This window comes from Theropithecus gelada, chromosome 20 (genome assembly GCF_003255815.1).
Source record: "Theropithecus gelada isolate Dixy chromosome 20, Tgel_1.0, whole genome shotgun sequence".
Lineage (NCBI taxonomy): Eukaryota > Metazoa > Chordata > Mammalia > Primates > Cercopithecidae > Theropithecus > Theropithecus gelada.
The window spans coordinates 64,024,133-64,042,062 of record NC_037688.1 but is presented as its reverse complement, the minus strand read 5'-3'; the positions used below and the strand labels follow the sequence as shown (position 1 = coordinate 64,042,062).

Sequence of the window (17,930 nt, the reverse complement as noted above, 5' to 3'; positions counted from 1 at the left end):
TAATAAATTGTAGGATGCCCAGGTGGTATCTGCAGAGAACTGGAGAATTACTTGGTGTGAAAAACCCACATATTTGGTGTCAGAAGTCTTGCGAGTAGAGAAACAAAGGTTTTTCCTTTTAGTGCCTCAAGATGTCCACATTCAATCCCCAGACCTTGTAAATATATGTTTCCTTATATGGCAGAAGGAGGGACTTTGCATATGTGATTAAGAATCATAAGATGGGAATTAGTATGTTAGTTTCCTAGGGCTACTGCAAGAGATCACCACAAAGTTGGTGCTTAAAACAACACACAAAAATTTTTTTTGAGTCAGGGTCTTGCTCTTTTGTCCAGGCCGGAGTGCAGTGGTACAATCATAGCTCACTGCAGCGTTGATCTCCTGCCCTCAAGCAGTCCTCCCACTTCAGCCTCCCCAAGTACTGGGATTACAGACATGAGCCACCACACCCAGCCTTCAGTTTATCTGTTAAAAAGATCAGTCCGGCAGCTGGATGGGTTATTGACTGAAATCAACCTAATAGTGCATACAGGGATGCAACTACAGTGAAGACATGATGCCCTCATGGAGAGGAGGAAGTAAAATAAATTGGATTTGGGACATGTTTTGAGGTTGGAACCAAGACTTGTTGATGGACTGGATGTTGGAGGAGAGAGAGGAGTCAAGAATGCAACAGAGATTTCAGGCCTGAGCAACTGGCTGAATGGGATCCCTTTACTGAAACAGAGTGGGGAAATAACAGTTCTCTTTTGAAAATTTAATGGGTATACTGAAAAATCACAAATTATTGGGAATAAAAATATGAAAAGTTTTTTCTTTTTTCCCACTAACCACCACACTATATTACATTGACTCCGTCTGCCATCTGGATAGCAGCTCTTTAATAATTTTGGGCCAAATTTCATAACTTTCTGGTCACTCTCTCTTTTTAGATCGTCTCATTTCACCATTAGGATTTATCTTGGTTTTGTTTTTTGTTTTGTTTTGTTTTTTTGTTTTTTTGGGTTTTTTGATGGAGTCTCGCTTTGTCGCCCAGGCTGGAGTGCCGTGGCGCGATCTTGGCTCACTGCAAGCTCCGCCTCCCAGGTTCACGCCATTCTCCTGCCTCAGCCTCCAAGTAGCTGGGACTACAGGTGCACACCACCATGCCCGGCTAATTTTTTGTATTTTTAGTAGAGACGGGGTTTCACCGTGTTAGCCAGGATGGTCTCGATCTCCTGACCTCGTGATCCGCCTGCCTCGGCATCCCAAAGTGCTGGGATTACAGGTGTGAGCCACCGCGCCCGGCCTCTTGGTTATTTTTTTAAATCACAAGTATTTTTTTTAATTTTGTTTATTTATTTATTTATTTATTTGAGGTGGAGTCTTGCTCTGTCATCCAGGCTGGAGTGCAGTGGTGCGCTCTCGGCTCGCAGCAACCTCTGCCTCCCAGGTTCACGTGATTCTCCTGCCTCAGTCTCCCAAGTAGCTGGGACTATAGGCATGCGCCACCTCACCTGGCTAATTTTTGTATTTTTAGTAGAGATAAAGTTTCATTATGTTGGCCAGGCTGGTCTCGAACTCCTGACCTCAAGTGATCTGCCCGCTTCCACCTTCCAAAGTGTTGGGATTACAAGCGTGAGCCACTGTGCCTGGCCAAAAAATTTATTATGTTTTTTATAGAGACAGGATTGCCCTGGCTGGTCTTGAACTTCTTACCTCAAGCCATCCTCCCTCCTTGGCATCTCTAAGTGCTGGGATTATAGGCATGAGCCACTGCACCTGCCCCATCCTGTTTATTTTTAAATCCTTAGTCTTCAGTCTCCGACTGGATATAAAACTCATCCTTCCCCAGCTCCAGCCACAACTAACTGTCTATGATTCAGGGGTCCCAGAACTTGGAAGGGGCAATAAATTCTCTCTTTATTTTCACTAATCTCTCACTTAAATCCAGCGTCTCCTTTAAGTATGAATGTGGGCAACAAACCTCAGTAGTTTCCATAGTATCTGTGAGTTTGTCCCTGACAGCAACCACAGACATTCTTATGTCACATTACAGTTGTTGCAGAGATCAAGAAATACCATTTTACACTTGTCACACCTTTCAAATTACAGTAGTTAACTGGCCTGCTATTAGCTCTTGTTATTTACTGCATAATTTAGAAGCACATATATTACTGTATCACCAGCTCTTATTTTAATATTTTGATACCTTTATTTCAATATAATTGGTTTGCCATAATCCTATGTATTTACTTTTATGTTGTTAAAAACATTATTGTGAGAAGGAATCCAAACCGCCAAAGTGGAAAGGGATCCGTGACACAGAAAAGGTGAAGATCCGCTGTGAGAGGTTTGAAAAGGGTGGGGAGGGAGGTGGTCTGCTCTTCTGAACATCCCCCATGCCTGGGCCCACCCTTTAAATCCAGGGGAGGGAGACCGGGGAGTAGGTGGGTCTCCTTAAACTTTTCATTTAGTCACACTAGAGAAAATGTGTAATCAGTTACAAAGCTGTTAAATAACACCATAATCTGGGCATATTTTATCAAGAAATACCAAGTATCACAGCCTTGGTTTTTTTAAAAAAATGGTTATATCTGAAACCCACATGGGAGCACGTGGTCTTGCACTTTGCTGCTTAGTAAGTTCTGTTATCTGGACACGTATGCAGCTTCAATGATGGAGTTGGTAAAATGGGACTCAGCTCTGTGTGTAAGTAGGAGGATGATTCAGCCTGATGCTGGGGTAATAACCGCTTGTTGATCTCCCAGGGTGGAGATTAGTGAAGGGGCCAAAGCAACATCATATCCTGGTAACCATGATTTCTAAATATGCTTTAAGGCTACAGAGAGTAATGTTCCACAGGTTTTGGAGCTATTTGTGTGTTCACAGAAGGCTGGAATTGAAAGAATCCTATGAGATTCCGTCCTAACGGCTAGTCACCATATGGTCGGGGAGTACCATTCCAGATAACCTCTGTTGTACTTTTTAGAAATATTTTAAGTTTATAAGTCAAGAATGTGATGCCTCGGCCAGGTCTGGTGGCTCACGCCTGTAATCCCCGCACCTTGGGAAGCTGAGGTGGGTGGATCACTTGAGGTCAGGAATTTGAGACCAGCCTGGCCAGTATGGTGAAACCCCATCTCTACTAAAAATACAAAAATTAGCTGGGTGTGGTGGCAGGCGCCTGTAATCCCAGCTACTCGGGAGGCTGAGGAAGGAGAATTACTTGAACCTGGGCAATGGAGGATGCAGTGAGCCGAGATCGTGCCACTGCACTCCAGCCTGGGCGACAGAGCAAGACTCCGTCAAAAAAAAAAAAAAAAAATGTGATGCCTCAATATAGAGCATTTGGTAAGCCAGTTAGGATGGAAGGCGAGGACTGGGTAAGGTCTCTTGCTGACTGTGACAAGTGGCCATTATCAAATACTAGTGAATTGCAAAACTTCATAATGATTGATTTAGAGCATGTGCCATCTTTGTAAATGGCTTTACATCTGGGTTGTGCTTTCATGTTCCAAGAAAACAACTTAATCTCTTAGTTAATGAAAAGTGGAAGACCGGACGCGGTGGCTCATGCCTGTAATCCCAGCACTTTGGACACTGAGGTAGGCAGATCACGAGGTCAGCAGTTCGAGACCAGCCTGACCAACATGGTGAAACCCCATCTCTACTAAAAATACAAAAATTAGCCAGGCATGGTGGTGCATGCCTAGAATCCCAGCTACTCAGGAGGCTGAGGCAGGAGAATCACTTGAACCTGGGAGGCGGAGGTTGCAGTGAGCTGAGATCGTACCATTGCACTCCAGCCTGGGCAACAGAGACTCCGTCTCAAAAAAAAAAAAGAGAGAGAAAAGAAAAATGGAGAGCATGGGCACAGTGGCTCTTGCCTGTAATCCAGCACTTTGGGAGGCCAAGGTGGGAGGATCACTTGAGCCCAGGAGTTCGAGACCAACCTGGACAACACAGTGAGATGCTGTCTCTACAAAAATACAAAAAAAAAAAAAAAAAAAAAATTAGCTGGGAATGGTGGTGAGTATCTGTAATCTCTGCTGTTTAGGAGGCTGAGGTGGGAGGATGGCTTGAGCCTAGGAATTTGAGGCTGCAGTGAGCTATGATCATGCCACTACACTGCAGCCTGGGTGACAGAGCAAGACCCTGTCAAAAAAAGAAAAGAGAGAGAAAGAAAAGTGGATAGAATTTTGATTCCAAAATTTCATTTTCAATCTCAAGCAAGCATTCTTCCTTTCTTCTTTATTCTGATTAAATGTGATTTTTGATGGCACCTCTTTAATTGTCTTTGAATTGGATGAAGAAATTGATGAAGACTAACGTCTCTGATTTTCTTATTATGTATTTTGTTAGCATGCTGTATCTTCATGTCCTGCAGAGCTTTTACTTTGCATCTGAAAAAGGGGAAAGAAGCATGTATACGCACGCACATGTGCACATACATTTATATATACACAACACAATCAGAAAAATAAATTTTTGTTCCTTCTCAGAATTATAGCATTTATTCTTTTGTGTGTGTGTGTGTGAGACAGAGTCTCACTGTTTCACACAGACTGGAGTGCAGTGGTGCGATCTCGGCTCACTGCAACCTCCACCTCCTGGGTTCAAGCGATTCTCCTGCCTCAGCCTCCTGAGTAGCTGGGGTTACAGGCGCCCACCACCATGCCAGGCTGATTTTTGTGTTTTTAGTAGAGACGGAGTTTCACCATGTTGGCCAGGCTGGTCTGGAACTCCTGACCTCAGGTGATCCACCCACCTCGGCCTCCCAAAGTACTGGGATTACAGGCGGGAGCCACTGCGCCCGGCCAGCATTGATTCTTACGGTTCAAATGTATTCACATTTGAGGAAAAAAGGAGGAGGACATGACAAATGAGCATTACTAATAAAACAATTCTCCTTGGAAACATACCCAGCAGTCCTGTCGTGCCCGTCTGAACGTGCAAAAACGTCTGCTTTGGGATGTCTGATTTAAGCACTTTAAGGCCTCAGCTGCCTCCTTCTGTGATTGACGTGTTCATCTCTCCCCTCCCTAGTTCCCTGGTGATGAGCAGTCGCCTCTTTATTTTTATTTGACTTTAAGCCAGTTGCACTGATTCCAAGAGAGAGGAAAGGGCCTGGCGTGGCTTCTCTCCCTTCAAGCTGGCCCGCCGAAATGATTGATAATTCCCAGGACTACTCTTCGAAGAGTAAGTCCTTTTTATTTGGCCTGATTTACCATGGCTTTCTCATACTTATTCTTGGTTTGGGAGCTAGACAGCGCCCCATTATCTAGCTATGAAAGCAGGGATGTCACTAAAGGTGGCTTCTTATTACTGCTTAAAGGCCTATTAGAAATCTCATTTTGCTTTTTGGAGATGTCGTTGTGATGCAAAGCAGTTCAGGGTTTCATTACTGGTGAAAGCCCTTTGTTTGGGCTCACCCGTTGTGTTCTGAGATTTGCAGTTCTGTTTTCCTGCTGCTATTCCGAAACAGGAATACTGTTACTTTGAGGATTTCATGACATCAGTTGTGAAAAACATACTTAAAGCAGGAAAATTGCTGCTGAACAGAAAGGTACTATCAAATCTCCCCTCCAATACAAGTGACAAATTCTACTCTGTTTAGCCTTCCTGACATAGGATTTCCCTGTGGAGGTTCAGATAAATGAATATCTGCCAAGTTATTACTGTAAAGTTCAACAAAGAGGGCGTTTTCTATGATTCTCCACCCTCCCTGCCCCCATTTTTTTTTTTTCTTTGAAGCAAATGATTGTGTTTTCTTCTCCTTAACACTCAGCAGCTGCTAGACCCTGACTTCTATGCTACTGACCTTGTGAGCTGGCCCTGTCTTCTCTCTGGGCCACTGTTTCCTGGGCAGTTTGCATTCTCAGCTGGAAACGCTCAATGACCTTGAACACAGAGTCCCTTTACCCCTCTATGCCTCAGTTGTTTCAACTCTAAACAAAGGATAACAACTCATTCTTCATGTTATGTGGATTTAACAAAATCACGTGTAGAAAGTGCTTAACACACAGCTGGGCACAGAGGCAACTACTCATTCCACAAGTATTTGTTGAGTGTGCCTACTATGTGCCAGACATTGTCCTACATGCCAGGGACACCAAGAGGAGCAAACACAGGACCCATGTCTACCCTTGTGGAGCTTTCAGACCAGTAGAAGATTCAAGCATTGATTAGGTAATTACAACAACTTCTATCTCCAAATTGGGCCAAGGACCAGGAAGGAAAATTACAGGAAGCTTCCTTGGGCCCTGATGTAATCAAAGGACATTTTTCAATTACTTTTTTTTCTTTTTGAGATGGAGTCTTGCTCTGTTGCCCAGGCTGGAGTACAGTGGCACGATCTTGGCTCACTGCAACCTCTGCCTCCCAGGTTCAAACGATTGTCTTGCCTCACCTTCCCGAGTAGCTGGGATTAAAGGCACACACCACCACAGCTGGCTAAGTTTTGTACTTTTAGTAGAGATGGGGTTTCACCATGTTGGCCGGACTGGTCTCGAACTCCTGACCTCAGGTGATCCACCGTCCTCGGCCTTCCAAAGTGCTGGGATTACAGGCCCATGAGCCACAGCGCCCTGCCTCAATAACATTTGAATGGAGATCAGAAGCAGGAATAAGAGGGAACCAAGAAAAAGAGGTGTCAGGCCTCACACCAGCCCCAAGGTGCATTTGAGCAAATTAGGAAAAGGTATCCTCACCTTAGGGCAGATGTGGCCACACAGCCAGGAGCAGAGCATGTGCTGGGTTTTAGCACCCTCTGGCCGATCAGCTGGGTGCCCTTGAGCAGAGAACAACGAGGACCTCTGTACAGGGTGCTTCTGGCTAGGAGTAGGGGGATACTGGAGGCAGAGGAAAGCAGCTTAGCAAAGGCCCTGAGGTGGGGGAAGCACCACACATTTGAGGAGCTGCCAAGGGCCAATGAGGCAGGAGAATAGGGCCTGGAGGCAGGGAACCTAAGGCTGTCTCACATCCTAGGACTAAATTGAAAGGAAAACCCTAACTTTCCATGCCTAAGTAGCAAAAGGACCAGAGGCTCCTCGCTTTTCAACTCCCAAAATTTTCTGCGCAGCAGATGGGAAATTGGCTGTCCACACCAGTCAGACTGATTGCGGGCCGAGTCTTTGTTTGCATAGAAGTATAATTTTGTTACTTCGCTTCAGCCTCTGGTTGGCCGCTTTTTACAACCAATCAGACTGATTGCTGGCTACCACTTACTTCATTTACATGAGGTGAGCATGAAGTGGCCAATGGGAAACTTCTAGGGGGTATTTGGACCCAAGAAATTATGTATCCGGGCCCTTGAGCCGCTGTTTGGGCCCGCTCCCACACTGTGGAGTGTACTTTTGTACTTTCGTACTTTCATTTTCAATAAATCCCTGCTTTCGTTGTTTTGTTGCTTCATTCTTTCTTTGCTTTCTTGGGCATTTTGTACAATTCTTTGTTCAAAACGCCAAGGACCTGGACAACTTGCAGTCACGACCCTCCACCAGTGACGCCCGCAGGGCTGGAGCATGAGGAGCAAGGCTGCTGGGAGGGGATCCAGAAAGTTCCCAGTAAATATCAGCCAGTGAGAATGCATTAGAGCATCATTCCCATGAATTCACTGCCAACACACCAAGGTCTCCTTATAAACACTAAGGTCTCTCTAGAAGCTGTTGAATTTTAACTAGTGAAGGGAAATTACTTCAGGGATGTGATTTGTTGGTGTCACAGAACTGAGATATAGAGAATCAGGACATTGGAGGAGGAGAGACATTTAATGTGGAAAAGAGGGAGCCCAGGCTGGGCTGGTGGCTCATGCCTGTAATCCCAGTGCTTTGGGAGGCTGAGGTGGGAGGATTGCTTGAGGCCAAGAGTTGGAGACCACATAGCAAGACTCTGCCTGTACAATTTTAAGAAAATTTACTTAAAAAATGTAAAAGAGACTGCGCATGATGGCTCATGCCTGTAATCCCAGCACTTTGGGAGGCAGAGGTGAGCAGATCACCTGAGGTCAGGAGTTCGAGACCAACCTGGCCAACACAGTGAAACCCTATCTCTACCCAAAAATACAAAAATCAACCGGGTATTGTGGCGAGCTCCTGTAGTCCCACTACTCAGGATACTGAGGCAGGAGGATTGCTTGAACCCAGGAGGCAGAGGTTGCAGTGAGCCAAGATCATGCCACCGTACTCTAGCCTAGGGGACAGAGTAAGACTTCATCAGAAAGAAAGAAAGAAAGAGAGAGAGAGGAAGGAAGGGAGAAAAGAAGAAAGAAAGAGAGAGAAAGAAAGAGGAAGGAAGGGAGGGAGGGAAGCAGGGAGGGAGGCAGGGAGGGAGGGAGGAAGAAATGGAAGAATCACCTTTACTTGGTCTCTTAAAAAGGACCTGTCCAGCCAGAAAACCAGAGCCTGGCAACAGCTCTGCACTCACTAGAAATAGTGCTGATAACTTCTATGTTCTTTGTGGCTTTGATTTCTTTGGTTCTGGAATAATTCAAAAGAGCATTCATTCACTCAAACAAATATACTACATCAAGCTTTTCTTTTTCTTTTTTTAAGTCAGAGTTTTTGGAGGGAAATAAAACCCTTGGGTCCTGGAGAATCATGCACTGTTGCCAGTTAGCTTTGCAGTCTGTGGCAGGCCAGGCATCTGCATTTATTTGCCCATTGAGGCCTGGTGTGTCAGCACTCCATGGTAAGGGATGCTTGGGCTTTGGGATTGTAGAGGTCTGGTCCCAAATCCTGACTAGGCACCTACAAGCTGTGTGACCTTGGGTAGGTTAGTCAACCTGTCTGTGCCATGAGTTACTGTAAGCTCTAGCTGTTATTTGGGATAGTTTTGAGGCCAGGGCACTTGGGAGTCCCTTACTTGCAAAGTCATTTCTGGGGATGCTATACTGGAAGCAGCCTCCATGTGATCCACGTCCTTTGAGGGTTTATTTCTTTTATATCTGAACTGTCTTGGCCTTTGCTTTTCAGAGGCAGCTATGTTTTGCTTTGGGGGAAACATAAAGAACCTGAATTAAGACAGATTTGTAAGTCCTTGTCATCTGTTAGTGCCTCTGTTAAACTTTTAGGGGGAAAAAATGAGTAGTCTTAATTTTTTAATGTGGTATCTTTGATTTTTTTTTTAAATCCTATAATATGAAAAATCCCACAAGAGCAGACACTATCAACTGATCCAGCACTTGAGATATTTTATTTCTTATTAAGATGAAGCAGTGAAACCAACCCAGTCGTCCCATAGTTTTTGTTGTTGTTGTTGTTTTCGGATAAACATAGAAATTGACCCCTCCGGTCTTAAAGCTTAAAACTTAATTTATCCAAGTTCCTTCCTCAGGGAAGGAACCCCAGGCCTCTCAAAAAAAAAAAAAAAAAAAGGCGGTATCAAAGAACTGAAACTCATCAGATCACCACATCTAGACAATGAGATGCCAGAGCCCTCATTCATCATGATTGCTTCCTAGCTCCTCTGTAGTTCTTGTTTCCTTACACATTGTCACATTTCTTCCCTGCTGTATAAACCCCTAGTTTTTGTCCATTTGGGAGGTGGATTTAGGATTGATCCCATCTCCTCCTGACTGTAGCACTCGATTAAGATTAGAGTCTTCTTCCCTGGTAATACTCATCAGCTCAGTGATTGGCATTCTGTGTGGTGAGCAGCAAGACCTACACCAAACCCCTGATGTTTCTGTTGTTACAGAACTTAAAAATGTGCTTGAATTTAAACCATATTAACCTGGAATGCACACTAATCAGAGATAAATTCCAGTGTTCTTTTCAGGAAAGAGATGAACTATAGTCCTTAATTTCAATGGAAAGTTGGAGAAAGAGCTCTTTATTATGTCTCGGTCATACTGCAGTACATAAAGGCAGCTGCTCCTCTGTCTCTTGCATTGTATCCAAACAGTCTCATGTCAGTAACATGTATGTTGCACCTTCAGGACTAAAATGCAAGTATAGCAGCCTGAGTCCTTCAAAAGAAGAATAGGCTAACAATGATTTAAGATTACACCGTTTTGTTTTTTTTTTTTTTTTAAAAATCCTTCCCAGATTTTAAAATAATAAACGCTAACTCAAGCATATACTTTTCTATCTAAAATGACACTGTTGCCTGCTAAGAAAGGGGATGGATGAAGCACTTAATCAGAGAGGTCATTATGTTGTCAAAGGCAACGCCAAGGCTGAAGGACTGGATTCTCATGGGCATATGACCATTTTATTGCTTTTCAGCCCACGGCCGCCAATCCCACTCTCCCTCCTGCTGACAGAAGAGGAAGCGGCCCTCTACATTCAATCCTTCTGGAGAGCCTATTTGGTAAGAATCATATGCAACTGTGGTATTTGATTTAACAGGGAACTTTTGTGAGGAGGAGGGTCCAGGGGAAACCTTAGATGAGTTAGGAACAGGATATTATAGCTAACATCCAGACCTCAGAAATAGGATTCTCTGTAAAATGGGTCTTAAAGAGTGATTTAGAATTTTGACCGAAACTGGCTGGGCATAGTAGCTCATGGCTGTAATCCCAGAACTTTGGGGAGGCCAGCGTGGGAGGATCACTTGAACCCAGGAGTTCAAGACCATCCTGGGCAACATGACGAAACCTCATATCTGCCAAAAAGAAAAAAAAGAAAAAAAATACAAAACTTAGCCTGTGTGGTGCACATCTGTAGTCTAGCTGCTCTTGGGAGGCTGAGGTGGGAGGATGGCTTGAGCCCAGGAGGCAGAGGTTTCAGTAAGTGGAGATAGTGCCATTGCACTCCAGCCTGGGAGACAGAGATACACCCTGTTTCCAAAAAAAAAAACAAGTAATTTTTACCAAAACTTATTTTGTAGTTATTGAAAGTACTCTCTTCACCTTTTAAAGTTGGGTTGACTGGCCTGTATTGATATATACAGAGAAAACTACATTGTCATTTTAGAAAACAAATTAGAAAATTCAGGTAAGTCGGATAAAAGAAATAAAAATTTTTTGAGTCACTGATAGCTCCATCACCAAAAGATAATTATTGTTAACATTTTGGTATAAAACTTCAAACTTTAAAAATCTGAATTCACATAGTGACATATAAACACTTAACATAGAAAATAGCCTTTGCCTTTATAACCTGTCTTTTTTAACCATTTTTCTATTTGAGACTTTGAGGTTATTTACAATATTTTTTATTATTGTAATAAATGCTATAATAGACACCTTCGTTCAGTCATTTTTGCACGTTCATCTGGTCATTTATATAGGAAAACCCTAGAAGTGGAATTTCTAGATGAAAAGGTAAGCTTTTTTTAAAGCTCCTGATCCTGGCTGGGCAGGATGACTCATGCCTGTAATCTCAACACTTTGGAGGGACAAGGAAGGAGGATCTCTTGAGGCAGGAGTTAGAGACCAGCCTGGGCAACATAGTGAGACTCTGTCTTTGCAAAAACATACAAAAATGAGCCAGGTGCAGTGGTGGGCATCTGTAATCCCAGCTACTTGGGAGGCTGAGGCAGGAGGATCACTTGAGCCAAAGGGGTCAAGGCTGCAGTGAGATAGGATTGTGCCACTGTACTCAAACCTGGGTGACAAAGCAAGACCCTGTCTCAAAAAAAAAAAAACAAAAAACTCCTGATAATATTGTCATGTGGCCCTTCAGGAAGGATATAGTGTAAGAAGTTCTCACCAAATACATATGAGAGTAGCATGTGTATCTCATTCCAAAAAGTATACAACCTCTCCAATTATTTGGCAATTAGTGTATCAGTGTTAACAAGCTTCCATAAAGCTCCCATTCTAGGTAGCAAGATGACTTACCCCAAATCTGAGCATCATATATCGTGGAATGAGCTTACATTTAACATCAGCCGTGGCAAACACCGCCAGAGGGAAAGGTCGCAGTGGATTTCCGTAGAGACCAAAAGCTTTTCATACTCTATACACAGCTGGTGTAGGAAAAAGAGACTCTGATAAACACACCAGCAAACAGCTATCAATTAAGAAGTTGGATTAATCCTAACAAGCTACAATTAATCAACAAATATTTGCTACATGCCCATTAGTGGAACTGTCCCTGAACACAAGAGCTTACTGTATGAGTCAATATTGTCCAGTTATTCCACTCCTTTTGTGCATGGTACGTTCCAGAAACCAGGGCTAAAGGGAAGTGTGAAAGTTAAATAACATATTTGCACATTAAAGGAGCAGTCTATGCCCAAAGAGTTAAAAAAAAAAAAAAAAAAACCCCTGTTACAGAAACCCCTATTATTCCCTGTGATTTAGACATAGTTTTTTATAATGTAGGTTTTCACTATTTCATACATATTTTATAAATGTGGTCTTTTTTCTTCATTGAACACCAGAAGGTTAGCTTACATCCAGGGATGTCTAACCAAGGCAAAATATTCCTGCTGTTCAGATGCTACTGGAATTCCATCTTTGATTTGTGAGACTTATACTTGTTACACTAGAATCAGCAATTTTACTTTTCTACTTTTATGAAATGTTAAGAGCAGACTGTGAGTGGTGGCTCACACCTGTAATCCCTGCATTTTGGGAGGCCAAGGCAGGCGGATCACTTGAGGTCAGGAGTTTGAAACAAGCCTGGCCAACATGGCAAAATCCTGTCTCTACTAAAAATACAAAAACTAGCTGGGCATGGTGGCGCATGCCAGTAATCCCAGCTACTTGGGAGGCTGAAGCATGAGAATAGCTTCAACCTAGGAGGTGGAGGTTGCAGTCAGCCAAGATTGTGCCACTGCATTCCAGGCTTGGTGACAGAGTGAGACTCTGTCTCAATAAAGAAAAGGTAAGAGCTAAGTGCAATAAAATAGTCATTTTCAAGCCCGTCCTTGAAACAGGTGTGTGCTGTTTATTTCAAATGAACTCATACCCAGAAGCCCAGTATGTAACCAGTAATAACAGTAAAAGGGGAACTGTTCATCCCTGATTCTTCCATGGTAAGATTCCAGCCACCCTCATCCTCCCACACACAAGGAGCTTTGGGATTCATTCTTACTGATATGAACACAGTATGAAAAGCAGTCTGTAATTCCACTTATCATACCAACAAAGCAGCTGAATTCCACTTATCATACCAACAAATGCTGCCATATAAAACGATGTCAAAGTGGCTCAAAATTTAACTGTGGCTGTAGCACCATCATCACACAATAGCTATAAATGTGTTTATAGCTAAAAAGATGTTTGGGGGCTATCAGTGTATACTGGATGAAAATTCAGGCTGTTCAAATCTAAACACCTCCCCTGTTAAAATCATAACCAAAGGGGGCTACAAAAAGGGGAACAATTTTGAGCCATCACTAGAAGGAAAAGATGTCTGATGTATGGATGACCTTAGAAGGCACCACGGAAAAGAGGCACTTCCTCAGTCTTAAAGAGGAAGTGGGCACTGGTATGTCAGCTGGGACCAAGAGGGCATTCCAGGGAGAGGAAACAGCATACATCCATTATTAAAAGAAAAACTTTAGACAAATTTCACAGAAGTTATTTGAGCAAAGAACAATTCATGAATTGGGCAGCACTCGGAAGCAGGAGAGAGGTTCAGAGAGCTCTACCCAGCAACCTAGGCAGGCCTTATTTATAGACAGAAAGTGGTAATGACATCCAGAAACAGCTTGATTGGTTACAGCTTGGCATTGCCTTATATGGACGTGGTCTCATCAGTTGGCAGCCTGCAATCGACTGAAGCTTGTCTGCTGTGATTGGCTGAGACTCAGCTACTTGTTACAAGAAGGTACTCATAGATTGCAAGCCTGGCCAACATGGCAAAATCCTGTCTCTACTAAAAATACAAAAACTGCCTCCATGATCCATGGAGGCAGGTTTAGGCCGAATTTAATTTGACACTATTATGCCATTTTTTGTTAAAGCATATTGTATATTTTGAGCACATGCACACACACGGATAGGAAATTAGCTAAAAGAAACAGCAATCTGACAACAGCGAGTACCTTGGGGTGGTTGGGAAAGAACTAGGAAGACTCTAGCCTTATGTATACTGAACACTTTTTTGTTTGTTTTTGTTGTTTTTTTTTTTTTTTTGAGACGGAGTTTTGCTCTTGTCACCCAGGCTGGAGTGCAGTGGCATGATCTCAGCTCACTGCAACCTCCACCTCCCAGGTTCAAGCGATTGTCCTGCCTCAGCCTCCCGAGTAGGTGGGATTACAGGCGCCTGCCACCACATTCAGCTAATTTTTGTATTTTTAGTAGAGACGGGGGGTTTCACCATGTTGGCCAAGCTGGTCTCAAACTCCTGACCTCAGCTGATCCACCCGCCTCGGCCTCCCAAAGTGCTGGAATTACAGGCGTGAGCCACTGCACCCGGCGACACTGAACACATTTTTTTATAAAGAGAATGTAGTATGATTTTCTTTAATTAAAAATGAACTTAAACCAGAGATCATCTCAATGGATATAGAAAACGCATTTGATAAAAATGTTTTCTTGACAAAAACACTTAACAAACTGGGAATAGAAGGGGATTTCCTCAACCTGGTAAAGTTATGAAAACCACAAAGCTAACATCACATTTAATGGTGAAAGACTGAATATTTTCCCCCAAGATTAGGAACAAGAGGAAAATGTCCTCTCTTGCAACTTCAATTTAACATAGTACTGGTGGTTCTAGCCAGGAAAATTAGGCAAGAAAAATAAATAAAAGCATTTGGATTGGAAACAAAAAAGTAAATATATTTCCAGTCATAGATGACAAGACCTTATATATAGAAAATTGTAAAGATTCACTAAAAACAACCTATTAGAACTAATAAACAAGGTTGTAGGATACAAGGTCAGTATACAAAAAGCAACTGAATTTCTATACACTTAGCAATGAACAATCTGAAAATGAAATTAAGAAAATAATTCCATTTGCAATGGCATCTAAAAGAATAAAATATTAGGAATAAATTTAACAAAAGAAGTGCAAGGCTTGCATGCTGAAAACTATAAAACATCATTGAAAGATATTAAATAAAACCTAATCAAATGGAAAGACATCCTGTGTTCATTGACTGGAAGACTTGATATTGTTAAGACGGCAGTACTCCCCACATTGATCTACAGATTCAACACAATGCCTATCGAAATCTCGGCTGGGGTTTTTTTTTTTTTTTTTTTTTTGTGAAATTAACAAACCAGTCCTAAAATTTGTATGAAGATGCGAAGGGACCCAAAACAGTCAAAACAATCTTGAAAAAGGAGAACCAAGTTGGAGGACTCACCCTTCCCTATTTCAGAACTTACTACAAAGTGCAGTAATCAAAACTGAGTAGTACTAGCATAAGGATAAATGTGTATATAGATGGAATAGAATTGAGAGTCCAGAAATAAACTCTTACATTTATGGTCAATTGATTTCCAACAAGGGTGCCAAGACCATTTAATGGGGGAAAGAATAGTCCTTTCAACAAACGATACTGGAACAACTGGATATTCACATGCAAAAGAATGAAGTTAGACCCTTACTTGATATCTTATATGAAAAATTAACTCAAAATTACTTAAATATCTAAATGAAAGTGTGAAAACTATAAAAATATTAGAAGAAAACATGGATGTAAATTTTCATGACCTTATATTAAGCAACAGTTTATATAACAAAAAGCAAAAGCCACAAAAGGAACAAAATAGATAAATTGGACTTCATCAAATTAAAAACACATTTTGTGCTTCAAAGAACATCATCAAGTGAGTGAAACAAGAACCCACAGAACAGGAAAAAATATTTGCAAGTTCAGGCATTCGATAAAGGTCTCATATTTATAATATATAAAGAACTCTCACAACCCAACAGTAAAAGTACAAATGACCCATTTACAAAATTGGCAAAGGATTTGAGTAGACATCTCTCCAGAGAATATATACCAGTGGCCAATAAACACGAAAAGATGCTCAACATCACTAGTCATAAGGAAATACAAATCAAAACCACAATGAGATACCACTTCATATCCACTAGCATGGCTAGAATCAAAAAGACAGTAACACAATAACAGGGTGCCACCACACCTGGCTATTTTTTGTATTTTTAGTAGAAACGGTGTCTCACTATGTTGGCCAAGCTGGTCTCAAACTCCTGGCCTCAAGTGATCCGCCCTTCTCGGCCTCCCAATGTGCTGGGATTACAGGTGTGAGTCACTGCGCCCGGCCTGTTTCTTCTTTCAAAATTCGAGTCTAGTGGTTGAAAAGTCAGATTCTTTGGGTGGCCAAGGTGGGTGGATCACCTGAGGTCAGGAGTCTGAGACCATCGAGACCAACTGACTAATATGGTGAAACCTCGTCGCTACTAAAAATACAAAAATTAGCTGGGCGTGGTAGCGGGCGCCTATAATCCCAGCTACTCAGGAGGCTGAGGCAGGAGAATCAGTTGAACTCGGAAGGTGGAGGTTGCAGTGAGCCGAGATCGTGCCATTGCACTCTAGCCTGGGGGACAAAAGCGAGACTCTGTCTCAAAAAAAGAAAGAAAGAAAAGTCAGATTGCTTCAATGTGCAAAAACTGAGTGTTGGTTTTTTAATATTGTGAATGAATTCTGGTTCCGTTCTGAACACTCTCCTTTTCCTAGTGTGATTGGTGATAAGTCACGCACTATTGCATCACTGGTGTTCTTCAGTTTATGAAATCTTGGATACAATTGGTAAGAAAAAAACCTTGCTTTCTTGTGAAGTTCAAATATGAGGTTCTTATGCGCCATCATGATTGAAATTTCTTTAATGATTTTAGCAGTAGAGACCAGATAAATCCACTGAATATGTATTCTGTCTGAATAAGCGCCCGTGGTGTTTTATGCCTTCTACTCATTTGTTTTGTTTTATTCTAACTCAGCGGAGTCACCCAGGGTGGCATGCATTAGCAGTCCTCCCCTCCTCCCAACATCAGCTCCCCCTCCAGGCATTGTGACAACTGAGAATTACAAAGTCCATCAATCATTACACGTTATTTGATGAACAATACAGTGCCAGGTTGCTACAGCGGCCCCTTTGAGGCCTTGAAAAATTAAAAAAAAAAAAAAAACAACAGTAAAATAAAATAATGGAGATTTCTGATCTCCACTTGCAGAGAACAATAAGAATCTGTGCACTGAGCGAACTGACCTAGGGTAAGTGAGGGAACCACCAAGGAGAAACAGCTTGGTATCAGCAGAGTACAAGGTTGAGGGTGGGACAGGTCTCACCCTAGCTGTGGAGGGGCTGTGTCGGCCTGGATGCGTATTCCATCCTTCTGGCTATAGGGCTTAGTTCATGATGGGCAGCAGACGGAAATCAGGCCAGTCAGACCTAGTGAGACTCCTCCATTCTGGGATCCTCATTGGAGTGGCTGGGACAGAGCAGCCCTCTTTGCACTGGGTTACCGAGAGGCCAGACTGTCAGCACCATCTTAACACAGTGTGAAGAGCCTGTTGGAAAAATGACCACATAGGTAAGCAGGGCTAAAAGGCAGAGAAAAGGGCTGGGTTTTGAGTTCGTTTGAGGACCTGCATTCAGCTATACCAGTGAATCCCCTTCAAGATGGACTTCAGGCTGGGCACAGTGGCACACGCCTGTAATCCCAACACTTTGGGAGGTGAGGCAGGTGGATCACTTGAGGTCAGGAGTTGGAGACCAGCCTGGCCAACATGGTGAAACCCCATCTCTACTAAAAATATAAAAATTAACCAGGTGTGGTGGCACATGCCTGTAATCCCAGCTACTTAGGAGGCTGAGGCAGGAGAATCGCTTGAATCTGGGAGGAGGAAGTTTCAGTGAGCCGAGATCGTGCCATTGCACTCCAGCCTGGCAACAGAGCCAGACTCCATCACACACACACACGAAAAAACACTTCAGTCACTTATAGCCTAAAGTCCTGACAATACAATTTTCAGTGTGAAAATATCCAGACTCTTAATTACTTGCACACAAAGGAGGATATTGGCACAAAATGAAAATCTGGACCCAATGGTACAAAGCAGCCATTTCAATT

At 42.7% G+C, this 17,930-nt stretch overlaps 1 protein-coding gene across 4 annotated transcripts in view; it reads left to right on the top strand.

Annotated features, from left to right (window-relative positions):
• The window catches only part of IQCK (IQ motif containing K), a 138,002-nt gene that overhangs the window by 59,339 nt on the left and 60,733 nt on the right, over positions 1-17,930 (top strand). For 3 of the 4 annotated variants that reach the window (XM_025369493.1, XM_025369492.1, XM_025369495.1), the window contains one exon: positions 10,209-10,293. The exons of the other annotated variant lie outside the window; for it this stretch is intronic. In XM_025369493.1, coding sequence (XP_025225278.1) covers positions 10,209-10,293 — 85 coding nt within the window. The remainder of the gene's footprint in view (positions 1-10,208; positions 10,294-17,930) is intronic. 4 annotated transcript variants of the gene reach the window in all.